This window comes from Somniosus microcephalus, unplaced genomic scaffold (genome assembly GCF_052327205.1).
Source record: "Somniosus microcephalus isolate GS21.2 unplaced genomic scaffold, FLI_Smic_1.0 unresolved_chr3, whole genome shotgun sequence".
In the NCBI taxonomy this organism is placed as follows: Eukaryota; Metazoa; Chordata; class Chondrichthyes; order Squaliformes; family Somniosidae; genus Somniosus; species Somniosus microcephalus.
Window position 1 is genome coordinate 20,027,367 of NW_028225181.1, and position 26,049 is coordinate 20,053,415.

Genomic DNA, 26,049 nt, shown 5'->3' on the forward strand with positions numbered 1-26,049 from the left:
GAGGAGGAGGACCACGACGGGAGGGAGGCAGAAACTGGAAGGGCCATCCGTCAGAGGCTTATCAGAAGTCGCTTCTAGGCCACTCTCAGGGAATGCTTGCTGCCATTCCAAGAACAGGAATGGAGCCGTTCTGATACCCCAAAGCTTGTGAAGGGCAAAATGTATGTAAAGAGCAGACATGGCCATTGTAAATAAAGAAAGTTGTTTTTTTAACAAAATGTGCTTCCTTCCCGCATGACAAAGCAATGGCAACAAAAAGCTAAACAAACAGACTGCCACATAAGTCGCTCGCACACCCGGGAGACTGTCCAAAACATAACTCACATTCAGACCAGCATCCTCGGCCTTGAATTCTACAAATAACAGGTAAGAGCAGCACCTTCCACTTTCTCCCCCTCGATGGTGATCTGCTTTGCTTGCGAGATTGGCCCCTTCCCTCCCTGCAGCTCCTCCGTAATGGGACCCCAGTGGCTGCAGCAAGGCTGGGGGAGGCCTGCTGACTGTCCGAAAGCGCAGATTCCCCTGAGGGACGGCCTGGACGAGCTCTGGGCTTGGAGGGCCTGGCTGCTGACTGCTCCAACTCTGCATGGGTGGAAGCAGTCTGTCCTACAGGTGGTGGCAGCTGCAGTGGAGACGTGCCAGTGGTGGCATCAGGAATGCTGTCATCCTGAGAGCGGACAGCAGCTCCCTGGTCGGCCGACACACTGGCACTCTGACGGGGCAGCACCGCAGCATGCGCAGCAATCGGCTGGTCCACAGATTGCTGGCCTGCTGTGGTGCTGCAAGGGCCCCGGGTAATCCTGCCCGATCCAGTGAGAGTGGCAGCAGTCAGTGCTCGCGTGGCCTCAATCTGCGTCTGCATGAGACCAGCGAGTGACTGCGTGGCAGCACTCAGCACTTGCGTGGCAGGTGCCAGTGCTTCGGTGAAGCCCTGGACAGTCCTTTCCATTGCTGTCGCAATGTCCTGCACACTCCTTGCCAGTGCTGTCCCGAAGTCCTGCGCACTCCTGGCCTGTGCTGTGCCGAAGTCCTGCGCACTCCTGGCCTGTACTGCGCCGAAGTCTTGGACACTCCTTGCCAGTGTCTCGATGGATTCAGGCATCCTTGCCACTGCAGGCATGAGCTCAGTGTGCCTCAGCCCAGCCTGGGCGCTCATTTCTGTGAGGGCACGCACCTCTTCTGCGCTCTGTGCAGCAGCACTCGGGGCCCGACTCGCCCTCCGGGGAGACGGTGGCCCCGAGCTTCCCTACCCCCCTCGCATTGCTGCAGGCCGCTGGTTCCTCCTCAGAGCATTTCCCCCCGCTCCCCTCCAGGGAAGGAGTCTCCCCAGTCTGGAGATGGGCTGGCTCGCCTGAGGGTGGTTCGGATGGTCGGGCTTCCTCCTGCTCGTCGCCTCCCGAGTCAGTCGCAGTGGCAGCTTGAGGGCCCGGCTCCCGAGCTGGTGATGCAGCATCTGAAAGCAGGGAGGTTGAAGAGTGGCTTTAGCGAAAGGACAGGGTGGGAGCAAGGGATGCATGTGTGCTGCAATGCTCTGACATGGGTCCAGAGTGAAAAAGCATGCTGGTAGGGGGAACAAGTGGAAGGAGAGAGATCAAAAAGGTGATGACCTTACCATCGCTGTGCACAATGGGGTCGGCAGCTCCAGAGGCGACGGGACCACTCATTCGGCTTGCAACAATCTGGTGGACTCGCTCCTCCAGGTCTGTAAGGGTCTGCAGGTGAGGCCGGCCTCCTCCGGTACGAAGCTGTTGCCTGCGGTTACTCGCCAGCTTGGCCTGCAAGAGAAAGGACGGGGTGTGATGAAACATGCTGCCCTGAGCTGACATCACGTGCCTCCCATGGGAGAATAGCCCTTACATTATGCTGCCCTGAGCTGACATCACATGCCTCCCATGGTAGAATAGCCCTTACATTATGCTGCCCTGAGCTGACATCACATGCCTCCCATGGTAGAATAGCCCTTACATTACAGCTGGCCATTGGGGCTCTGCGCACCCTCTGGCCATAAAGTGGAGGGATGAAGATGAATGTGAAAAAGGCACTCACCCTAACGACTCGAGTGAGGTCGTTGAACTTCTTCCTGCATTGCACAGGAGTCCTGGGCACCATGCTGCTGGAGGTGACTCTTTGGGAAACCTCCCTCCAAGCTCTGCGGTATTCGGTCTGATTAGGCCTCCTGCCATTCTCCGGGTACAGCACACCTCGCCGGCGCTCCACTGCGCCAACCAGAGCATCCAGTGCCCCCTCGCTGAAGCGCTGCGCTCTCTCCCTGACCCTCTCCATGTCCTTGAAGTTTTGGCCGCCACAGGTAGGTTGCCGTCGAGTTTGAGGCCTACAAGGCGCAGAGTGTGGCTGCAGGTGAGAATCGATCCGCCCCTTTAAGGGCTGACCGGCGCCAGCGTGTCTAGGTCCAATCGATTATTGACAGCACCTGCGCTGCGCTCGCCCGCGGGGAAATTGCGTTGCGCTGCCTGGTTAGCGCCTTAAGACTACCGTGCAGCGCCTGATTTAGCGCCGCAATCACCTTCAGGGGCGCTGCAACCCAATACCGCTCGAGGTGGCGATCAATCGCGCCTGGCGCTAAACTTTGCGCATCGCCAGTACCGAAATTTTGCCCCTTGATTTTATACATATATGATTCTCGTCTACTAAATATCTTTAAATATCAGCCTTTCGTACACATTGCTGTTTGTGGGAGCTTGCTGTGCGCACATTGGCTGCCGCGTTTCCTACATTACAACAGCGACTACACTCCAAAAAGTATTTCATTGGCTGTAAAGCAAATTGGGACGTCCCGAGGTTGTGAAAGGCGCTACATAAATGCAAGTCTTTCTTTCTATTTATGGCCCCGAGTTCTGGTCTCGGCCGTAAGTGGAAACATCTTCTCTACGTCTACACTATCAAACCCTTTAAGAATCTTAAATACCTCTATCAGGTCACCCCTCACTCTTCACTGTTCTCGAGACAAGAGCCCCAGCCTGTTCAATCTTTCCTGATAGGTATAACTTCTCAGATCTGCCATTGTTCTCATAAATCATTTTTGCACCTTCTCCAGTACCTCTGGTCTAACCAGGGTATCTGGAGACCACAACTGTGCACAGTGCTCCAAGTCTGGTCTAACCAGGGTATCTGGAGACCAGAACTGTGCACAGTGCTCCAAGTCTGGTCTGACCAAGGTATCTGGAGACCAGAACTGTGCACAGTGCTCCAAGTGTGGTCTGACCAAGGTATCTGGAGACCAGAACTGTGCACAGTGCTCCAAGTGTGGTCTAACCAGGGTATATGGAGACCAGAACTGTGCACAGTGCTCCAAGTGTGATCTAACCAAGGTATATGGAGACCAGAACTGTGCACCGTGCTCCAAGTGTGGTCTAACCAAGGTCTACAGTAACCAGAACTGTGCACAGTGCTCCAAGTCTGGTCTGACCAAGGTATCTGGAGACCAGAACTGTGCACAGTGCTCCAAGTGTGGTCTGACCAAGGTATCTGGAGACCAGAACTGTGCACAGTGCTCCAAGTGTGGTCTAACCAGGGTATATGGAGACCAGAACTGTGCACAGTGCTCCAAGTGTGATCTAACCAAGGTATATGGAGACCAGAACTGTGCACCGTGCTCCAAGTGTGGTCTAACCAAGGTCTACAGTAACCAGAACTGTGCACAGTGCTCCAAGTGTGGTCTAACCAAGGTATATGGAGACCAGAACATTGCACAATGCTCCAAGTGTGGTCTAACCAAGGTATATGGAGACCAGAACTGTGCACAGTGCTCCAAGTGTGGTCTATCCAAGGTATATGGAGACCAGAACTGTGCACAATGCTCCAAGTGTGGTCTAACCAAGGCATATGGAGACCAGAACTGTGCACAATGCTCCAAGTGTGGTCTAACCAAGATATATGGAGACCAGAACTGTGCGCAGTGCTCCAAGTGTGGTCTAACCAAGGCATATGGAGACCAGAACTGTGCGCAGTGCTCCAAGTGTGGTCTAACCAAGGTATATGGAGATCAGAACTGTGCACAGTGCTCCAAGTGTGGTCTAACCAAGGTATATGGAGATCAGAACTGTGCACAGTGTTCCAAGTGTGGTCTAACCAAGGTATATGGAGACCAGAACTGTGCACAGCGCTCCAAGTGTGGTCTAACCAAGGCATATGGAGACCAGAACTGTGCACAGTGCTCCTTGTGTGGTCTAACCAAGGTATATGGAGACCAGAACTGTGCACAGTGCTCCTAGTGTGGTCTAACCAAGGCATATGGAGACCAGAACTGTGCACAGTGCTCCTTGTGTGGTCTAACCAAGGTATACAGAGACCAGAACTGTGCACAGTGCTCCAAGTGTGGTCTAACCAAGGTATACAGAGACCAGAACTGTGCACAGTGCTCCAAGTCTGGTCTAACCAAGGTATATGGAGACCAGAACTGTGCGCAGTGCTCCATGTGTGGTCTAACCAAGGTATATGGAGACCAGAACTGTGCGCAGTGCTCCATGTGTGGTCTAACCAAGGTATATGGAGATCAGAACTGTGCACAGTGCTCCAAGTGTGATCTAACCAAGGTATATGGAGACCAGAACGGTGCACAGTGCTCCAAGTGTGATCTAACCAAGGTATATGGAGACTAGAACTGTGCACAGGGCTCCATGATCTAACCAAGATATATGGAGACCAGAACTGTGCGCAGTGCTCCAAGTGTGGTCTATCCAAGGTATATGGAGACCAGAACTGTGCACAGGGCTCCAAGTGTGATCTAACCAAGAATCTACACAACTTTAATACAACTGCTCTGCTTTTCAAATCTATCCCTCTTGAAATGAGCCCCAGTGCTGGGTTTGCTTTGTTTTAATGGCCTTGATAAGCAGTGTCGCTACTTTTAGTGATTGGTGTATCTGTCGCCGCAGATTCCTCTGCTCCTCTGCTCCATTTAGACTTTTATTTTCTAAGGAGTATGTGGTACACTTGACTCCTCAAAGTATCTCCACCAACTACAAGGCTCAAGTCAGGAGTGTGATGGGATACTTACCACTCACCATGAATGTGTGCAGCCCCAACAACACTCAAGAAACTCAACTTCATCCAGGACAGAGCAGTCCACTTGATCGGCAGCCCATCTCACTGGGCCTCCATATCCGCCTCTCCGCACCCACTTCCACAGCCATGGCCGCAGTCTGTCCAAACTACAGGATGCCCTGAAGCAACTTGCTCAAGGTCACTTTGACAGCACCTCCCAAACCCTGTGACCTAGACCATCGAGAAGGAGAACAGCAGCAACGTCGTGGGAACACCGTCGTCTCCAAGTTCTCCTCCAAGTCACATCCACCATCCTGACTTCATTGTCGCTGGGTCAGACACCTGGAATTCCCTTCCATATCCCTCAATCCTATCCGCTCCCCATAATCCCTCAATCGCACATCCCCCACTATAATTGTTTTTATTTGTTCCTGGGATGTGGGCGTCGCTGGCAAGGCCAGCATTTATTGCCCATCCCTAATTGCCCTTGAGAAGGTGGTGGTGAGCCGCCTTCTTGAACCGCTGCAGTCCGAAGGGTTAAAATACTCCCACAGTGCTGTTAGGGAGGGAGTTCCAGGATTTTGACCCAGCGACGATGAAGGATCGGCGATATACTTCCAAGTCAGGCTGGTGTGTGACTTGGAGGTGGTGGTGTTCTCCTGCGCCTGCTGCCCTTGTCCTTCTAGGTGGTAGAGGTCGTAGGTTTGGGAGGTGCTGTCGAAGAATCCTGGAATTCCCTTCCATAGCCCTCAATCCCATCTCTCCACCACATCCATCAATCCCGCTTTCTCCCGATAATCCCACAACCCTACCTCCTCCCCTCAATGTCCCTCAATCCCATCACCTCCCCAACCTCTCCCTATATTCCTCAATCCTTCCTCCCCACCTCCTCCTCATAGCTCTCAATACCACCTTCTCCTCATATCCCTCAATCTCACCTCCTCCCTTACCCCTCAATCCCACCTCTCCACCTTCTCCCCATAACCCTCACTCCCACCTCCCCTTAGCCCTCAATCCCTTCCATACCATCTCCTCATCTATCTCAATCTCACCTACTCCCCATATCACAGAATCACAGAATCACAGAAACCCCACAGTGCAGATAGAGGCCATTTCGGCCCATCGAGCCTGCACCGACACATATCCCACCCGATCCCCGTAACCCCTACACCAACACATATCTCACCCTATCCCCGTAACCCCACGTATTTAATCCCCCTAACACTAAGGGTCAATTTATCATAGCCAATCAACCTAACCCGCACATCTTTGGACTGTGGGAGGAAACCGGAGCACCCGGAGGAAACCCACGCAAACACGGGGAGAATGTGCAAACTCCACACAGACAGTCACCCGAGGCCGGATTCGAACCCGGGTCCCTGGCGCTGTGAGGCAACAGTGCTAACCACTATCCCTCAATCCCATCTGCCCCGCGCCCCCCACCCCCATATCACCACTATCTTCCCATATTCCTCAACCAGGGATAATGAAAAAAAGAAATAACTTATATTTCTATAGCACCTTTCACGACCCCGGGATGTCCCAAAGCGTTTTACGGCCAACTCAGCGGCAGCCAACTTGCGCACAGCAAGCTCCCACAAACAGCAATGTGATAATGACCAGATAATCCGGTGGGGGTTTTTTTTAAGTGATGTTGGTTGAGGGATAAATATTGACCCCAGGACACTGGGGAGAACTCCGCCCCCCCCCCCGCTCTTCTTCCAATAGTTGCCACGGGATCTTTTACATCCACCCGAGGGGGAGACAGGGCCTCGGTTTAACGTCTCATCCAAAAGTATGGCACTAAATGGGCATCGAATGCCGGCCTTGCCAGCGACACCCATATCCTAAGAGCAAAATAAGGAAGAAAATCCACAGGAGACTGCAGTGACTTATCAGCAACATCATTTTATTGTTAAATTGAAAGGAGTGTCCATGTAACTATTATACAGAGAGAGAGCTGGAAAACTAAGAGGGGCGGGAGAGAGGAGACACTCCTTGCAGCGGCCCCCCCCCCCCCACCGTGCGTTGGGACAATGTATCCAAAAATTAGGAATCTCAGTCTGAGGAATGGTACCAGGGGATGAGGGACTTCAGTTAATATGGAGAGACTGGAGAAGCTGGGGTTGTTCTCCTTGGAGCAGAGAAGGTTAAGGGGAGATTTACCAGAATGGTACCAGGGGATGAGGGACTTGAGTTACGTGGAGAGACTGGAGAAGCTGGGATTGTTCTCCTTGAAGCAGAGAAGGTTAAGGGGAGATTTACCAGAATGGTACCAGGGGATGAGGGGCTTGAGTTACGTGGATAGACTGGAGAAGCTGGGATTGTTCTCCTTAGAGCAGAGAAGGTTAAGGGGAGATTTACCAGAATGGTACCAGGGGATGAGGGACTTGAGTTACGTGAGAGACTGGAGAAGCTGGGATTGTTCTCCTTGGAGCAGAGAAGGTTAAGGGGAGATTGACCAGAATGGTACCAGTGGATGAGGGGCTTGAGTTACGTGGAGAGACTGGAGAAGCTGGGATTGTTCTCCTTGGAGCAGAGAAGGTTAAGGGGAGATTAACCAGAATGGTACCAGGGGATGAGGGACTTCAGTTACGTGGAGAGACTGGAGAAGCTGGGATTGTTCTCCTTAGAGCAGAGAAGGTTAAAGGAAGATTTACCAGAATGGTACCAGGGGATGAGGGGCTCGAGTTATGTGGAGAGACTGGAGAAGCTGGGATTGTTCTCCTTGGAGCAGAGAAGGTTAAGGGGAGATTTACCAGAATGGTACCAGGGGATGAGGGGCTCGAGTTATGTGGAGAGACTGGAGAAGCTGGGATTGTTCTCCTTGGAACAGAGTAGGTTAAGGGGAGATTTACCAGAATGGTACCAGGGGATGAGGGGCTTGAGTTATGTGGAGAGACTGGAGGAGCTGGGATTGTTCTCCTTGGAGCAGAGAAAGTTAAGGGGAGATTTACCAGAATGGTACCAGGGGATGAGGGGCTTGAGTTACGTGGAGAGACTGGAGAAGCTGGGGTTGTTCTCCTTAGAGCAGAGAAGGTTAAGGGGAGATTTACCAGAATGGTACCAGGGATGAGGGAGAAGTTATGTGGAGAGACTGGAGAAGCTGGGTGTGTTCTCCTTGGAGCAGAGAAGGTTAAGGGAGAGATTTAATCGAGGTGTTAAAAATGATGAAGGGTTTGGATAGAGTAAATAAGGCAAACTGTTTCCAGTGGTAAGAGACTTGGTAACCAGAGGACACAGATTGAAGGTAATTGGCAAAAGAACCAGAGGGGGAGATGAAGAGAATTTTATTTACGCAGCGAGTTGCTATGATCCGGAACGCACTGCCTGAAAGGGCGGTGGAAGCAGATTCAATAGTAACTTTCAAAAGGGAAATTGGATAAATACTTCAAAAGGGGAGAAATTTACAGGGAGGTGGGAGTGAGGGATATGGGGAGAAGGTGGGGAGGGGGGAGTGAGGGATATGGGGAGAAGGTGGGGAGGTGGGATTGAGGGATATGGGGAGAAGGTGGGGAGGTGGGAGTGAGGGATATGGGGAGAAGGTGGGGAGGTGGGAGTGAGGGATATGGGGAGAAGGTGGGGAGGGGGGAGTGAGGGATATGGGGAGAAGGTGGGGAGGGGGGAGTGAGGGATATGGGGAGAAGGTGGGGAGGTGGGAGTGAGGGATATGGGGAGAAGGTGGGGAGGTGGGAGTGAGGGATATGGGGAGAAGGTGGGGAGGTGTGAGTGAGGGATATGGGGAGAAGGTGGGGAGGTGGGAGTGAGGGATATGGGGAGAAGGTGGGGAGGTGGGAGTGAGGGATATGGGGAGAAGGTGGGGAGGAGGGAGTGAGGGATATGGGGAGATGGTGGGGAGGTGGGAGTGAGGGATATGGGGAGAAAGTGGGGAGGTGGGAGTGAGAGATATGGGGAGAAGGTGGGGAGGTGGGAGTGAGGGATATGGGGAGAAGGTGAGGAGGTGGGAGTGAAGGATATGGGGAGAAGGTGGGGAGGTGGGAGTGAGGGATATGGGGAGAAGGTGGGGAGGCGGGAGTGAGAGATATGGGGAGAAGGTGGGGAGGTGGGAGTGAGGGATATGGGGAGAAGGTGGGGAGGTGGGAGTGAGGGATATGGGGAGAAGCTGGGGAGGTGGGAGTGAGGGATATGGGGAGAAGGTGGGGAGGTGGGAGTGAGGGATATGTGGAGAAGGTGGGGAGGTGGGAGTGAGGGATATGGGGAGAAGGTGGGGAGGGGGGAGTGAGGGATATGGGGAGAAGGTGGGGAGGTGGGAGTGAGGGATATGGGGAGAAGGTGGGGAGGTGGGAGTGAGGGATATGGGGAGAAGGTGGGGAGGTGGGAGTGAGGGATATGGGGAGAAGGTGGGGAGGTGGGAGTGAGGGATATGGGGAGAAGGTGGGGAGGTGGGAGTGAGGGATATGGGGAGAAGGTGGGGAGGTGGGAGTGAGGGATATGGGGAGAAGGTGGGGAGGTGGGAGTGAGGGATATGGGGAGAAGGTGGGGAGGTGGGAGTGAGGGATATGGGGAGAAGGTGGGGAGGTGGGAGTGAGGGATATGGGGTGAAGGTGGGGAGGTGGGAGTGAGGGATATGGGGAGAAGGTGGGGAGGTGGGAGTGAGGGATATGGGGAGAAGGTGGGGAGGTGGGAGTGAGGGATATGGGGAGAAGGTGGGGAGGTGGGAGTGAGGGATATGGGGAGAAGGTGGGGAGGTGGGAGTGAGGGATATGGGGAGAAGGTGAGGAGGTGGGAGTGAGGGATATGGGGAGAAGGTGGAGAGGTGGGAGTGAGAGATATGGGGAGAAGGTGGGGAGGGGGAGTGAGGGATATGGGGAGAAGGTGGGGAGGTGGGAGTGAGGGATATGGGGAGAAGGTGGGGAGGTGGGAGTGAGGGATATGGGGAGAAGGTGGGAGGTGGGAGTGAGGGATATGGGGAGAAGGTGGGAGGTGGGAGTGAGAGATATGGGGAGAAGGTGGGGAGGGGGAGTGAGGGATATGGGGAGAAGGTGGGGAGGTGGGAGTGAGGGATATGGGGAGAAGGTGGGAGGTGGGAGTGAGGGATATGGGGAGAAGGTGGGAGGTGGGAGTGAGGGATATGGGGAGAAGGTGGGGAGGGGGAGTGAGGGATATGGGGAGAAGGTGGGGAGGTGGGAGTGAGGGATATGGGGAGAAGGTGGGAGGTGGGAGTGAGGGATATGGGGAGAAGGTGGGGAGGTGGGAGTGAGGGATATGGGGAGAAGGTGGAGAGGTGGGAGTGAGAGATATGGGGAGAAGGTGGAGAGGTGGGAGTGAGGGATATGGGGAGAAGGTGGGAGGTGGGAGTGAGGGATATGGGAAGAAGGTGGGAGGTGGGAGTGAGGGATATGGGGAGAAGGTGGGGAGGTGGGAGTGAGGGATATGGGGAGAAGGTGGGAGGTGGGAGTGAGGGATATGGGGAGAAGGTGGGGAGGTGGGAGTGAGGGATATGGGGAGAAGGTGGGGAGGTGGGAGTGAGGGATATGGGGAGAAGGTGGGGAGGTGGGAGTGAGGGATATGGGGAGAAGGTGGGGAGGTGGGAGATGCACGTTTCTCCTGTTCGTGTGAAGGTCAAGGGCTTTCAGATGAATCTGTTTTGTAATCTGCCCTCGATGTGACCTTGTATTGCCCTGCCAGTCAAGATCAGAGCGCAAGGAGCTGTGTCTGCTGGATCATCTCTCTCCTCGGTCAGCCTTAATCTTCCAGTCCCGAGAGTAGCTCTTCATTAGCCTGCGGGAAACGGGCAAAAAATGTAAACCATCAGTAACAGCGGGTAAATCCTCTGCCTGATCTGGGACTGAGACCGCCCCCCCCCACCACACACACACAGACACACACACACACCGAGCAGGAAAGGCCCAGGCTCCATCCCCGGCCTGTGCTGAATTAGCCTGATCTCACACCCGGTGTGGGTACTGAGCCCCACACACACACACAGAGCAGGAAAGGCCCAGGCTCCATCCCCGGCCTGTGCTGAATTAGCCTGATCTCACACCCGGTGTGGGTACTGAGCCCCACACACACACACAGAGCAGGAAAGGCCCAGGCTCCATCCCCGCGGAGTCGCCCCCTTGTGGAAGGGGGTGGGCCAACAATCAGCCGGGCTTCCCGCTCGCACATTCCAGGGGAGACCCTCCGCCCTCCCGACGAGGCCCCGGCACCCTGTCTCTCACCTCCCTTTCCTGCTCTTCCCTCTGCCGCTGTCGCTGGATGTCCTCGGCCTCTGCTCGATCCTCGGAGCTGAAATTATCCTTGTCCACCCGCTCCAGTTTGCGGAGCAGGGCCAGGGTCTCCATGCGGTAGGAATCCTCCTCCGTGCATGGGTTCTCTGCCGGGAGAGAGAGGAGAGGTGGTTGGGGAGGGTGGCGTTGGTCATTGGATCCGAAGGGCAGGAGGGAGGGAGAGAGGGAGGGAGAGGGGGGTGGAGAGGGAGAGGGGGGTGGAGGGAGGGAGGGATGGATGGAGGGAGGGAGGGAGAGGGGGTGGAGGGAGGGAGAGGGGGTTGGAGGGAGGGAGGGAGAGGTGGGCTGGAAGGGTGGAGGGGGTGGAGGGAGAGAGAGAGGGAGGGACGGGGGGGTGGAGGGAGGGAGCGAGGGGGGAGGGAGGGAGAGGTGGGCTGGAAGGGTGGAGGGGGTGGATGGAGAGAGAGAGGGAGGGAGAGGGGGTGGAGGGAGGGAGAGGGGGTGGAGGGAGGGAGGGAGGGAGAGGGGGTGGAGGGAGGGAGAGGGGGCTGGAGGGAGGGAGGGAGGGAGAGGGGGTGGAGGAGTGGAGGGAGGGAGCGAGGGAGGGGGAGGGAGGGAGGTGGAGGGAGGGAGAGGGAGAGGGGGGAGGGACAGGGGGGTGGAGGGAGAGAGAGGGGGCTGGAGGGAGGGAGGGAGGGAGAGGGGGCGGAGGGAGGGAGCGAGGGAGAGAGGGAGAGGGGGTGGAGGGAGAGGGAGGGGGAGGTGGAGGGAGGGAGAGGGAGAAGGGGGAGGGAGGGAGAGGGGGGAGGAAGGCGGGGGAAGGGTGTGTGTCGGGGGGACTCTGGGTGTGTGTGGGGGGGGGGGAATTTGGAATCCAGGTGTGAGGGGGTTGGAAGTCCAGATGTGACTAATTGTTCTTCTGATTAGTCAGGTGTAAATAAGGAACAGGCACCGTCATTGGGCCTGTGAACTCAATACTAGGTCACACCATGTGTGCTTATCAACTTTTAACCCAAGAGTCCAGGGATGAGCCAGGCTGGGGTGAGTGGGAGGACTGGTCCCAGGTCTAGGGCTCAGGGCTGAGCCAGGCTGGGGTTAGTGGGAGGACTGGTCCCGGGTCTAGGGCTCAGGGCTGAGCCAGGCTGGGGTTAGTGGGAGGACTGGTCCCGGGTCTAGGGCTCAGGGCTGAGCCAGGCTGGGGTTAGTGGGAGGACTGGTCCCGGGTCTAGAGCTCAGGGCTGAGCCAGGCTGGGGTTAGTGGGAGGACTGGTCCCTGGTCTAGGGCTCAGGGCTGAGCCAGGCTGGGGTTAGTGGGAGGACTGGTCCCGGGTCTAGGGCTCAGGGCTGAGCCAGGCTGGGGTTAGTGGGAGGACTGGTCCCAGGTCTAGAGCTCAGGGCTGAGCCAGGCTGGGGTCAGTGGGAGGACTGGTCCCGGGTCTAGGGCTCAGGGCTGAGCCAGGCTGGGGTTAGTGGGAGGACTGGTCCCAGGTCTAGGGCTCAGGGCTGAGCCAGGCTGGGGTCAGTGGGAGGACTGGTCCCGGGTCTAGGGCTCAGGGCTGAGCCAGGCTGGGGTCAGTGGGAGGACTGGTCCCGGGTCTAGAGCTCAGGGCTGAGCCAGGCTGGGGTGAGTGGGAGGACTGGTCCCAGGTCTAGAGCTCAGGGCTGAGCCAGGCTGGGGTGAGTGGGAGGACTGGTCCCAGGTCTAGAGCTCAGGGCTGAGCCAGGCTGGGGTGAGTGGGAGGACTGGTCCCGGGTCTAGAGCTCAGGGCTGAGCCAGGCTGGGGTTAGTGGGAGGACTGGTCCCGGGTCTAGGGCTCAGGGCTGAGCCAGGCTGGGGTTAGTGGGAGGACTGGTCCCGGGTCTAGGGCTCAGGGCTGAGCCAGGCTGGGGTTAGTGGGAGGACTGGTCCCGGGTCTAGGGCTCAGGGCTGAGCCAGGCTGGGGTTAGTGGGAGGACTGGTCCCGGGTCTAGGGCTCAGGGCTGAGCCAGGCTGGGGTTAGTGGGAGGACTGGTCCCGGGTCTAGAGCTCAGGGCTGAGCCAGGCTGGGGTTAGTGGGAGGACTGGTCCCTGGTCTAGGGCTCAGGGCTGAGCCAGGCTGGGGTCAGTGGGAGGACTGGTCCCAGGTCTAGAGCTCAGGGCTGAGCCAGGCTGGGGTTAGTGGGAGGACTGGTCCCGGGTCTAGAGCTCAGGGCTGAGCCAGGCTGGGGTCAGTGGGAGGACTGGTCCCGGGTCTAGGGCTCAGGGCTGAGCCAGGCTGGGGTTAGTGGGAGGACTGGTCCCGGGTCTAGGGCTCAGGGCTGAGCCAGGCTGGGGTTAGTGGGAGGACTGGTCCCGGGTCTAGGGCTCAGGGCTGAGCCAGGCTGGGGTTAGTGGGAGGACTGGTCCCGGGTCTAGAGCTCAGGGCTGAGCCAGGCTGGGGTTAGTGGGAGGACTGGTCCCTGGTCTAGGGCTCAGGGCTGAGCCAGGCTGGGGTCAGTGGGAGGACTGGTCCCAGGTCTAGAGCTCAGGGCTGAGCCAGGCTGGGGTCAGTGGGAGGACTGGTCCCGGGTCTAGGGCTCAGGGCTGAGCCAGGCTGGGGTTAGTGGGAGGACTGGTCCCAGGTCTAGGGCTCAGGGCTGAGCCAGGCTGGGGTCAGTGGGAGGACTGGTCCCGGGTCTAGGGCTCAGGGCTGAGCCAGGCTGGGGTCAGTGGGAGGACTGGTCCCGGGTCTAGAGCTCAGGGCTGAGCCAGGCTGGGGTGAGTGGGAGGACTGGTCCCAGGTCTAGAGCTCAGGGCTGAGCCAGGCTGGGGTGAGTGGGAGGACTGGTCCCGGGTCTAGGGCTCAGGGCTGAGCCAGGCTGGGGTTAGTGGGAGGACTGGTCCCAGGTCTAGAGCTCAGGGCTGAGCCAGGCTGGGGTGAGTGGGAGGACTGGTCCCGGGTCTAGAGCTCAGGGCTGAGCCAGGCTGGGGTTAGTGGGAGGACTGGTCCCGGGTCTAGGGCTCAGGGCTGAGCCAGGCTGGGGTTAGTGGGAGGACTGGTCCCAGGTCTAGAGCTCAGGGCTGAGCCAGGCTGGGGTTAGTGGGAGGACTGGTCCCAGGTCTAGAGCTCAGGGCTGAGCCAGGCTGGGGTGAGTGGGAGGACTGGTCCCGGGTCTAGAGCTCAGGGCTGAGCCAGGCTGGGGTTAGTGGGAGGACTGGTCCCGGGTCTAGGGCTCAGGGCTGAGCCAGGCTGGGGTCAGTGGGAGGACTGGTCCCGGGTCTAGAGCTCAGGGCTGAGCCAGGCTGGGGTTAGTGGGAGGACTGGTCCCGGGTCTAGGGCTCAGGGCTGAGCCAGGCTGGGGTTAGTGGGAGGACTGGTCCCGGGTCTAGGGCTCAGGGCTGAGCCAGGCTGGGGTTAGTGGGAGGACTGGTCCCGGGTCTAGGGCTCAGGGCTGAGCCAGGCTGGGGTCAGTGGGAGGACTGGTCCCTGGTCTAGGGCTCAGGGCTGAGCCAGGCTGGGGTTAGTGGGAGGACTGGTCCCGGGTCTAGGGCTCAGGGCTGAGCCAGGCTGGGGTTAGTGGGAGGACTGGTCCCGGGTCTAGAGCTCAGGGCTGAGCCAGGCTGGGGTCAGTGGGAGGACTGGTCCCGGGTCTAGGGCTCAGGGCTGAGCCAGGCTGGGGTGAGTGGGAGGACTGGTCCCTGGTCTAGAGCTCAGGGCTGAGCCAGGCTGGGGTTAGTGGGAGGACTGGTCACTGGTCTAGGGCTCAGGGCTGAGCCAGGCTGGGGTCAGTGGGAGGACTGGTCCCAGGTCCAGGGCTCAGGGCTGAGCCAGGCTGGGGTCAGTGGGAGGACTGGTCCCGGGTCTAGGGCTCAGGGCTGAGCCAGGCTGGGGTGAGTGGGAGGGCTGGTCCCAGGTCTAGAGCTCAGGGCTGAGCCAGGCTGGGGTTAGTGGGAGGACTGGTCCCGGGTCTAGAGCTCAGGGCTGAGCCAGGCTGGGGTTAGTGGGAGGACTGGTCCCGGGTCTCGGGCTCAGGGCTGAGCCAGGCTGGGGTCAGTGGGAGGACTGGTCCCTGGTCTAGAGCTCAGGGCTGAGCCAGGCTGGGGTTAGTGGGAGGACTGGTCCCAGGTCTAGGGCTCAGGGCTGAGCCAGGCTGGGGTCAGTGGGAGGACTGGTCCCGGGTCTAGGGCTCAGGGCTGAGCCAGGCTGGGGTCAGTGGGAGGACTGGTCCCGGGTCTAGGGCTCAGGGCTGAGCCAGGCTGGGGTTAGTGGGAGGACTGGTCCCGGGTCTAGGGCTCAGGGCTGAGCCAGGCTGGGGTCAGTGGGAGGAATGGTCCCAGGTCTAAAGCTCAGGGCTGAGCCAGGCTGGGGTTAGTGGGAGGACTGGTCCCGGGTCTAGGGCTCAGGGCTGAGCCAGGCTGGGGTTAGTGGGAGGACTGGTCCCAGGTCTAGGGCTCAGGGCTGAGCCAGGCTGGGGTTAGTGGGAGGACTGGTCCCTGGTCTAGGGCTCAGGGCTGAGCCAGGCTGGGGTTAGTGGGAGGACTGGTCCCTGGTCTAGAGCTCAGGGCTGAGCCAGGCTGGGGTCAGTGGGAGGACTGGTCCCGGGTCTAGAGCTCAGGGCTGAGCCAGGCTGGGGTTAGTGGGAGGACTGGTCCCGGGTCTAGAGCTCAGGGCTGAGCCAGGCTGGGGTTAGTGGGAGGACTGGTCCCGGGTCTAGAGCTCAGGGCTGAGCCAGGCTGGGGTGAGTGGGAGGACTGGTCCCGGGTCTAGGGCTCAGGGCTGAGCCAGGCTGGGGTTAGTGGGAGGACTGGTCCCGGGTCTAGGGCTCAGGGCTGACCCAGGCTGGGGTTAGTGGGAGGACTGGTCCCAGGTCTAGGGCTCAGGGCTGAGCCAGGCTGGGGTTAGTGGGAGGACTGGTCCCGGGTCTAGGGCTCAGGGCTGAGCCAGGCTGGGGTTAGTGGGAGGACTGGTCCCGGGTCTAGGGCTCAGGGCTGAGCCAGGCTGGGGTCAGTGGGAGGACTGGTCCCGGGTCTAGAGCTCAGGGCTGAGCCAGGCTGGGGTTAGTGGGAGGACTGGTCCCGGGTCTAGGGCTCAGGGCTGAGCCAGGCTGGGGTCAGTGGGAGGACTGGTCCCAGGTCTAGGGCTCAGGGCTGAGCCAGGCTGGGGTTAGTGGGAGGACTGGTCCCGGGTCTAGGGCTCAGGGCTGAGCCAGGCTGGGGTTAGTGGGAGGACTGGTCCCTGGTCTAGGGCTCAGGGCTGAGCCAGGCTGGGGTTAGTGGGAGGACTGGTCCCGGGTCTAGGGCTCAGGGCTGAGCCAGGCTGGGGTTAGTGGGAGGACTGGTCCCGGGTCTAGGGCTCAGGGCTGAGCCAGGCTGGGGTCAGTGGGAGGACTGGTCCCAGGTCTAGGGCTCAGGGCTCAGCCAGGCTGGGGTTAGTGGGAGGACTGGTCCCGGGTCTAGGGCTCAGGGCTGAGCCAGGCTGGGGTCAGTGGGAGGACTGGTCCCGGGTCTAGGGCTCAGGGCTGAGCCAGGCTGGGGTTAGTGGGAGGACTGGTCCCGGGTCTAGAGCTCAGGGCTGAGCCAGGCTGGGGTTAGTGGGAGGAATGGTCCCGGGTCTAGGGCTCAGGGCTGAGCCAGGCTGGGGTCAGTGGGAGGACTGGTCCCGGGTCTGGGGCTCAGGGCTGAGCCAGGCTGGGGTTAGTGGGAGGACTGGTCCCGGGTCTAGGGCTCAGGGCTGAGCCAGGCTGGGGTTAGTGGGAGGACTGGTCCCTGGTCTAGGGCTCAGGGCTGAGCCAGGCTGGGGTTAGTGGGAGGACTGGTCCCGGGTCTAGGGCTCAGGGCTGAGCCAGGCTGGGGTTAGTGGGAGGACTGGTCCCTGGTCTAGGGCTCAGGGCTGAGCCAGGCTGGGGTTAGTGGGAGGACTGGTCCCTGGTCTAGAGCTCAGGGCTGAGCCAGGCTGGGGTTAGTGGGAGGACTGGTCCCAGGTCTAGGGCTCAGGGCTGAGCCAGGCTGGGGTTAGTGGGAGGACTGGTCACGGGTCTAGGGCTCAGGGCTGAGCCAGGCTGGGGTTAGTGGGAGGACTGGTCCCAGGTCTAGGGCTCAGGGCTGAGCCAGGCTGGGGTTAGTGGGAGGACTGGTCACGGGTCTAGGGCTCAGGGCTGAGCCAGGCTGGGGTCAGTGGGAGGACTGGTCCCGGGTGTAGAGCTCAGGGCTGAGCCAGGCTGGGGTTAGTGGGAGGACTGGTCCCTGGTCTAGGGCTCAGGGCTGAGCCAGGCTGGGGTCAGTGGGAGGACTGGTCCCGGGTCTAGGGCTCAGGGCTGAGCCAGGCTGGGGTTAGTGGGAGGACTGGTCCCGGGTCTAGAGCTCAGGGCTGAGCCAGGCTGGGGTTAGTGGGAGGACTGGTCCCGGGTCTAGAGCTCAGGGCTGAGCCAGGCTGGGGTTAGTGGGAGGATTGGTCCCTGGTCTAGGGCTCAGGGCTGAGCCAGGCTGGGGTTAGTGGGAGGACTGGTCCCGCGTCTAGGGCTCAGGGCTGAGCCAGGCTGGGGTTAGTGGGAGGACTGGTCCCGGGTCTAGGGCTCAGGGCTGAGCCAGGCTGGGGTCAGTGGGAGGACTGGTCCCGGGTCTGGAGCTCAGGGCTGAGTCAGGCTGGGGACAGTGGGAGGACTGGTCCCGGGTCTAGAGCTCAGGGCTGAGCCAGGCTGGGGTCAGTGGGAGGACTGGTCCCGGGTCTAGGGCTCAGGGCTGAGCCAGGCTGGGGTTAGTGGGAGGACTGGTCCCAGGTCTAGGGCTCAGGGCTGAGCCAGGCTGGGGTTAGTGGGAGGACTGGTCCCGGGTCAAGAGCTCAGGGCTGAGCCAGGCTGGGGTTAGTGGGAGGACTGGTCCCGGGTCTAGAGCTCAGGGCTGAGCCAGGCTGGGGTTAGTGGGAGGACTGGTCCCGGGTCTAGGGCTCAGGGCTGAGCCAGGCTGGGGTCAGTGGGAGGACTGGTCCCGGGTCTAGGGCTCAGGGCTGAGCCAGGCTGGGGTTAGTGGGAGGACTGGTCCCTGGTCTAGGGCTCAGGGCTGAGCCAGGCTGGGGTGAGTGGGAGGACTGGTCCCTGGTCTAGGGCTCAGGGCTGAGCCAGGCTGGGGTCAGTGGGAGGACTGGTCCCGGTTCTAGGGCTCAGGGCTGAGCCAGGCTGGGGTTAGTGGGAGGACTGGTCCCTGGTCTAGGGCTCAGGGCTGAGCCAGGCTGGGGTGAGTGGGAGGACTGGTCCCTGGTCTAGGGCTCAGGGCTGAGCCAGGCTGGGGTTAGTGGGAGGACTGGTCCCGGGTCTAGAGCTCAGGGCTGAGCCAGGCTGGGGTTAGTGGGAGGACTGGTCCCGGGTCTAGGGCTCAGGTCTGAGCCAGGCTGGGGTTAGTGGGAGGACTGGTCCCGGGTCTAGGGCTCAGGGCTGAGCCAGGCTGGGGTTAGTGGGAGGACTGGTCCCGGGTCTAGGGCTCAGGGCTGAGCCAGGCTGGGGTTAGTGGGAGGACTGGTCCCGGGTCTAGGGCTCAGGGCTGAGCCAGGCTGGGGTGAGTGGGAGGACTGGTCCCGGGTCTAGGGCTCAGGGCTGAGCCAGGCTGGGGGTAGTCGGAGGACTGGTCCCGGGTCTAGGGCTCAGGGCTGAGCCAGGCTGGGGTTAGTGGGAGGACTGGTCCCTGGTCTAGGGTTCAGGGCTGAGCCAGGCTGGGGTTAGTGGGAGGACTGGTCCCTGGTCTAGGGCTCAGGGCTGAGCCAGGCTGGGGTTAGTGGGAGGACTGGTCCCGGGTCTAGGGCTCAGGGCTGAGCCAGGCTGGGGTTAGTGGGAGGACTGGTCCCGGGTCTAGGGCTCAGGGCTGAGCCAGGCTGCGGACAGTGGGAGGACTGGTCCCTGGTCTAGGGCTCAGGGCTGAGCCAGGCTGGGGTGAGTGGGAGGACTGGTCCCGGGTCTAGAGCTCAGGGCTGAGCCAGGCTGGGGTTAGTGGGAGGACTGGTCCCGGGTCTAGGGCTCAGGGCTGAGCCAGGCTGGGGTTAGTGGGAGGACTGGTCCCGGGTCTAGAGCTCAGGGCTGAGCCAGGCTGGGGTTAGTGGGAGGACTGGTCCCGGGTCTAGAGCTCAGGGCTGAGCCAGGCTGGGGTCAGTGGGAGGACTGGTCCCTGGTCTAGGGCTCAGGGCTGAGCCAGGCTGGGGTCAGTGGGAGGACTGGTCCCTGGTCTAGGGCTCAGGGCTGAGCCAGGCTGGGGTTAGTGGGAGGACTGGTCCCGGGTCTAGGGCTCAGGGCTGAGCCAGGCTGGGGTCAGTGGGAGGACTGGTCCCGGGTCTAGGGCTCAGGGCTGAGCCAGGCTGGGGTTAGTGGGAGGACTGGTCCCGGGTCTAGGGCTCAGGGCTGAGCCAGGCTGGGGTTAGTGGGAGGACTGGTCCCGGGTCTAGGGCTCAGGGCTGAGCCAGGCTGGGGTTAGTGGGAGGACTGGTCCCGGGTCCAGGGCTCAGGGCTGAGCCAGGCTGGGGTCAGTGGGAGGACTGGTACCGGGTCTAGGGCTCAGGGCTGAGCCAGGCTGGGGTTAGTGGGAGGACTGGTTCCGGGTCTAGAGCTCAGGGCTGAGCCAGGCTGGGGTTAGTGGGAGGACTGGTCCCGGGTCTAGAGCTAAGGGCTGAGCCAGGCTGGGGTTAGTGGGAGGACTGGTCCCGGGTCTAGGGCTCAGGGCTGAGCCAGACTGGGGTTAGTGGGAGGACTGGTCCCTGGTCTGGGGCTCAGGGCTGAGCCAGGCTGGGGTTAGTGGGAGGACTGGTCCCAGGTCTAGGGCTCAGGGCTGAGCCAGGCTGGGGTTAGTGGGAGGACTGGTCCCGGGTCTAGGGCTCAGGGCTGAGCCAGGCTGGGGTTAGTGGGAGGACTGGTCCCGGGTCTAGGGCTCAGGGCTGAGCCAGGCTGGGGTTAGTGGGAGGACTGGTCCCAGGTCCAGGGCTCAGGGCTGAGCCAGGCTGGGGTTAGTGGGAGGACTGGTCCCTGGTCTAGGGCTCAGGGCTGAGCCAGGCTGGGGTTAGTGGGAGGACTGGTCCCTGGTCTAGGGCTCAGGGCTGAGCCAGGCTGGGGTTAGTGGGAGGACTGGTCCCTGGTCTAGGGCTCAGGGCTGAGCCAGGCTGGGGTTAGTGGGAGGACTGGTCCCGGGTCTAGGGCTCAGGGCTGAGCCAGGCTGGGGTTAGTGGGAGGACTGGTCCCGGGTCTAGAGCTCAGGGCTGAGCCAGGCTGGGGTTAGTGGGAGGACTGGTCCCGGGTCTAGGGCTCAGGGCTGAGCCAGGCTGGGGTGAGTGGGAGGACTGGTCCCAGGTCTAGGGCTCAGGGCTGAGCCAGGCTGGGGTGAGTGGGAGGACTGGTCCCGGGTCTAGAGCTCAGGGCTGAGCCAGGCTGGGGTTAGTGGGAGGACTGGTCCCGGGTCTAGGGCTCAGGGCTGAGCCAGGCTGGGGTTAGTGGGAGGACTGGTCCCGGGTCTAGAGCTCAGGGCTGAGCCAGGCTGGGGTTAGTGGGAGGACTGGTCCCGGGTCTAGGGCTCAGGGCTGAGCCAGGCTGGGGTTAGTGGGAGGACTGGTCCCGGGTCTAGGGCTCAGGGCTGAGCCAGGCTGGGGTTAGTGGGAGGTCTGGTCACGGGTCTAGGGCTCAGGGCTGAGCCAGGCTGGGGTTAGTGGGAGGACTGGACCCGGGTCTAGGGCTCAGGGCTCAGCCAGGCTGGGGTCAGTGGGAGGACTGGTCCCGGGTCTAGGGCTCAGGGCTGAGCCAGGCTGGGGTCAGTGGGAGGACTGGTCCCGGGTCTAGGGCTCAGGGCTGAGCCAGGCTGGGGTCAGTGGGAGGACTGGTCCCGGGTCTAGGGCTCAGGGCTGAGCCAGGCTGGGGTCAGTGGGAGGACTGGTCCCGGGTCTAGGGCTCAGGGCTGAGCCAGGCTGGGGTTAGTGGGAGGACTGGTCCCGGGTCTAGGGCTCAGGGCTGAGCCAGGCTGGGGTTAGTGGGAGGACTGGTCCCGGGTCTAGGGCTCAGGGCTGAGCCAGGCTGGGGTCAGTGGGAGGACTGGTCCCAGGTCTAGGGCTCAGGGCTCAGCCAGGCTGGGGTCAGTGGGAGGACTGGTCCCTGGTCTAGAGCTCAGGGCTGAGCCAGGCTGGGGTTAGTGGGAGGACTGGTCCCGGGTCTAGGGCTCAGGGCTGAGCCAGGCTGGGGTCAGTGGGAGGACTGGTCCCAGGTCTAGGGCTCAGGGCTGAGCCAGGCTGGGGTTAGTGGGAGGACTGGTCCCGGGTCTAGGGCTCAGGGCTGAGCCAGGCTGGGGTTAGTGGGAGGACTGGTCCCAGGTCTAGGGCTCAGGGCTGAGCCAGGCTGGGGTTAGTGGGAGGACTGGTCCCGGGTCTAGGGCTCAGGGCTGAGCCAGGCTGGGGTTAGTGGGAGGACTGGTCCCAGGTCTAGAGCTCAGGGCTGAGCCAGGCTGGGGTCAGTGGGAGGACTGGTCCCGGGTCCAGAGGTCAGGGCTGAGCCGGGCTGGGGTCAGTGGGAGGACTGGTCCCGGGTCTAGGGCTCAGGGCTGAGCCAGGCTGGGGTTAGTGGGAGGACTGGTCCCGGGTCTAGGGCTCAGGGCTGAGCCAGGCTGGGGTTAGTGGGAGGACTGGTCCCGGGTCTAGGGCTCAGGGCTGAGCCAGGCTGGGGTTAGTGGGAGGACTGGTCCCTGGTCTAGAGCTCAGGGCTGAGCCAGGCTGGGGTTAGTGGGAGGACTGGTCCCGGGTCTAGGGCTCAGCGCTGAGCCAGGCTGGGGTCAGTGGGAGGACTGGTCCCGGGTCTAGAGCTCAGGGCTGAGCCAGGCTGGGGTCAGTGGGAGGACTGGTCCCGGGTCTAGGGCTCAGGGCTGAGCCAGGCTGGGGTTAGTGGGAGGACTGGTCCCAGGTCTAGGGCTCAGGGCTGAGCCAGGCTGGGGTTAGTGGGAGGACTGGTCCCTGGTCTCGGGCTCAGGGCTGAGCCAGGCTGGGGTTAGTGGGAGGACTGGTCCCTGGTCTCGGGCTCAGGGCTGAGCCAGGCTGGGGTTAGTGGGAGGACTGGTCCCGGGTCTAGGGCTCAGGGCTGAGCCAGGCTGGGGTCAGTGGGAGGACTGGTCCCGGGTCTAGGGCTCAGGGCTGAGCCAGGCTGGGGTCAGTGGGAGGACTGGTCCCGGGTCTAGAGCTCAGGGCTGAGCCAGGCTGGGGTTAGATTATCTCAAACACCCAAGATGTTTACATTTGCGCACTTTATATCCCTCCAATCGATTCCCCGTACTTTAAAGAGGACACCTTCTCCAACATGGAGGGGGAAATTATCCAATACCAGGCCCAGGGGAACGTGTTGATCTGTGGGGACCTCAATTCAAGAACGGGCGAAGAACCAGACTTCACCAATAATCAGGGAAACAATTATGTTTTCGGGAATAACCACTTTGACATCCCTTCCCTTCCATACAGGCATAACTGCGACAAGCAGTCAAATACCAACGGAAAACAGCTACTACAGCTCTGTCGAAACCTGGGTCTGTACATTGTCAATGGTAGGTTCATAGGAGACCTCCTAGGAAGATCGACCTATTGCTCACCTCTTGGCTGCAGCACAGTAGACTATATGATTACAGACTTAGACCCATCCTCTTTCAGAGCATTCACAGTCAAACCACAAACAACACTGTCAGATCACAGTCAAATTACTATGTTCCTCAAAAAGACAGAAACAAACAACATAGAAACACAACCCAGTAAACTGTACAACACCAAAAAATCGTACAGATGGGCCAAAAACGACACGGAAAAATACCAGAAAACAATTAGCAATGCATCAACTCAAGCTCTCTTAGACACCTTTCTGGATAACATATACACTCACAATAAAGAAGGCGTAAACCGGGCAGTTAGTAAACTAAACAATATTTTTGATAATTTGGCAACAAATGCAAACTTGAAAGCTCGCAAGAACAAACCCAAAACAAAAAACTATGAAAAATGGTTTGACCGAGATTGCCATAACATGAGGAAAAAACTTAGAAAAATATCAAACCAAAAACACAGACATCCAGAAAACGAGGAACTACGCCTTACTTATTGTCAGACACTAACACAATACAGAAACACACTCAGAACCAAAAAAGAGCAATATATTAAGAATACACTCAGCTCCATGGAGGAATCCATTGATTCCAATTGTTTCTGGGAAAACTTGAAAACACTACACAAAAAACAACACGACGATTTGGCCATTCAAAATGGGGACACATGGGTAAACCACTTTGAAAAATTATACCAGAAAAAAACACTAAGACCAGAGCAACACCAAATATGCAAAAAACTGGAAAAGCTAGAAATGGCCATAAAAGATAACCAAAACCCGCTGGACGCCATAATAACAGAAAAAGAACTTCTTGAAAAACTCAAGGACCTGCGACCAGGAAAAGCCTGCGGGACAGACGGCATACTAAACGAGATGATTAAACACACAGACAACAAAATGAAACTGGCTATCCTAAAACTCTTCAACTTGGTTCTGAGTGTCGGTTATTTCCCTGATATCTGGAACAAAGGACTCATAACGCCCATATACAAAAGTGGGGACAAAATCGACCCAAACAACTATCGAGGCATCTGTGTAAACAGTAACCTGGGGAAGGTATTCTGTAGCATCATAAACAAAAGACTTATAAACTTCCTTGAGGAGCACAATGTCTTGAGTAAAAGCCAAATTGGATTCCTGCCAAACTATAGAACATCCGATCATATCTTCACCCTACAGATCCTAATTGACAAACACGTTCACAATAACAAAAGCAAAATCTACGCATGCTTTGTAGATTTCCAGAAGGCTTTCGACTCCATCTGGCATGACGGTTTATTCCTGAAACTTATCGAAAGTGGGGTAGGAGGGAAAACATATGATGTAATTAAATCAATGTATACAAACAACAAATGTGCAGTTAAAATTGGAGACAAACAAACAAAATACTTCCCACAGGGGCGGGGGGTGACGCAGGGCTCGCCAATCTCACCGACACTCTTTAATATTTACATAAATGGATTGGCAAAACTACTTGAACAATCTACAGCACCCGGCCTCACCCTATATGAATCCAAGGTTAAATTCCTCCTCTATGCAGATGACCTGGTTCTGCTGTCACCTACTAAAGAGGGGCTACAGCAAAACCTGGACCTGCTGGAGTCGTACTGCCAGACTTGGGCCCTGACAATAAATCCCCAAAAAACCAAAGTCCTTGTGTTCCAGCAAAGATCCAAACATCAGGGACCCAAAATAAATTTCACAGTAGGAACAACCAAAATTGAACAAACCACTAACTACACATACTTGGGCTTAAAAATCAGTTCTACGGGAAACTTCAAACTGGCTGTGAATGAACTGAAAGAGAAAGCAAGAAGGGCTTTCTATGCCATCAAAAAATCAATCCAAATAGAAATCCCAATTAGCATTTGGCTCAAAATTTTCAAATCAGTAATTGAACCAATTGCACTCTATGGCAGTGAGGTATGGGGACCGCTAACTCAACAAGAATTTGCAAAATGGGACAAACACCCAATTGAGATCCTACATGCAGAATTCTGTAAAAGTATCCTCCGGACTCAAAGGAAAACAGTAAACAATGCATGCAGGGCGGAACTAGGCCAATATCCATTAATAATCACTATCCAAAAAAGAGCCACCAAATTTTGGAATCACCTACAAATGAGCAATCCCCAATGCTATCACTACGACGCCCTGAAATGCCAAGAGCTGACCATAAAGAAGAATACCCTCAGTCAACTAGTCCTGGGACTCAGTGAAGTAACTACTAACAATACTAACAATAACCAGCCCCAGGACAGTGACAGGGTAACACAAAGAATTCGACCCAACACAATCGTCGCTAAGCAAAAGGAAAAATATCTGACATATTGGGCAGAAACAACAAAAACCCAAAGCAAACTCAATTGCTACTTGGCCCTAAACAGACAATACAACATAGCTGATTACCTGACCATGGTAAAGGATAACAAACTGAGAAGAACCTTGACAAGGTACAGACTTAGCGAACATAGCCTAGCGATCGAAAAAGGCAGACCAGGCTGCCAAGAGAGGACAGGATATGCTCTCACTGCAGTCAGGGAGTGGTGGAGACAGAGATGCACTTCCTCACAGCTTGTGGAAAATATCAGGGCATCAGGGAGAATTTCTACCAAAAATTCTCACAAATATGCCCTGATTTCAGAAATCTGAATGACAACCAAAAACTCCCATTCCTACTGGGAGAGGAGAGAAGCTGTGTAACGCTGGCGGCGCACTATGTTGCAGCTTGCCATGAACAGAGGGACAACCAGTAAGCTAAGAAAAAAATATATATAAACAATGCGAATGTATATTTATACACTCAGGGATATACCTGTTTATACACTGTATGAATAGAACTGCGTTTATGTGCTGAACCATAAATGTATTTTGATGCTTTGGCAACATAAGATGTAACTTATCATGCCAATAAAGCGATTTAAATTGTAAAAAAATTGTAGTGGGAGGACTGGTCCCAGGTCTAGAGCTCAGGGCTGAGCCAGGCTGGGGTTAGTGGGAGGACTGGTCCCGGGTCTAGGGCTCAGGGCTGAGCCAGGCTGGGGTCAGTGGGAGGACTGGTCCCGGGTCTAGGGCTCAGGGCTGAGCCAGGCTGGGGTCAGTGGGAGGACTGGTCCCGGGTCTAGGGCTCAGGGCTGAGCCAGGCTGGGGTTAGTGGGAGGACTGGTCCCAGGTCTAGGGCTCAGGGCTGAGCCAGGCTGGGGTTAGTGGGAGGACTGGTCCCAGGTCTAGAGCTCAGGGCTGAGCCAGGCTGGGGTTAGTGGGAGGACTGGTCCCGGGTCTAGGGCTCAGGGCTGAGCCA

At 58.3% G+C, this 26,049-nt stretch overlaps 1 protein-coding gene across 2 annotated transcripts in view; it reads right to left on the reverse strand.

Annotated features, from left to right (window-relative positions):
* Positions 1–10,582: 10,582 nt before the first annotated feature.
* The window catches only part of LOC147091273 (leucine-rich repeat-containing protein 23-like), a 48,812-nt gene continuing 33,345 nt past the window's right edge, over positions 10,583–26,049 (reverse strand). The window contains exons 8-9 of one of the 2 annotated variants that reach the window (XM_085976700.1): positions 11,190–11,344; positions 10,583–10,746 (exon numbers count right to left, since the gene is read on the reverse strand). In XM_085976700.1, coding sequence (XP_085832826.1) covers positions 10,711–10,746; positions 11,190–11,344 — 191 coding nt within the window. In that variant the 3' untranslated portion in view covers positions 10,583–10,710. The remainder of the gene's footprint in view (positions 10,747–11,189; positions 11,345–26,049) is intronic. The other variant, XM_085976701.1, reaches the window with a different exon arrangement.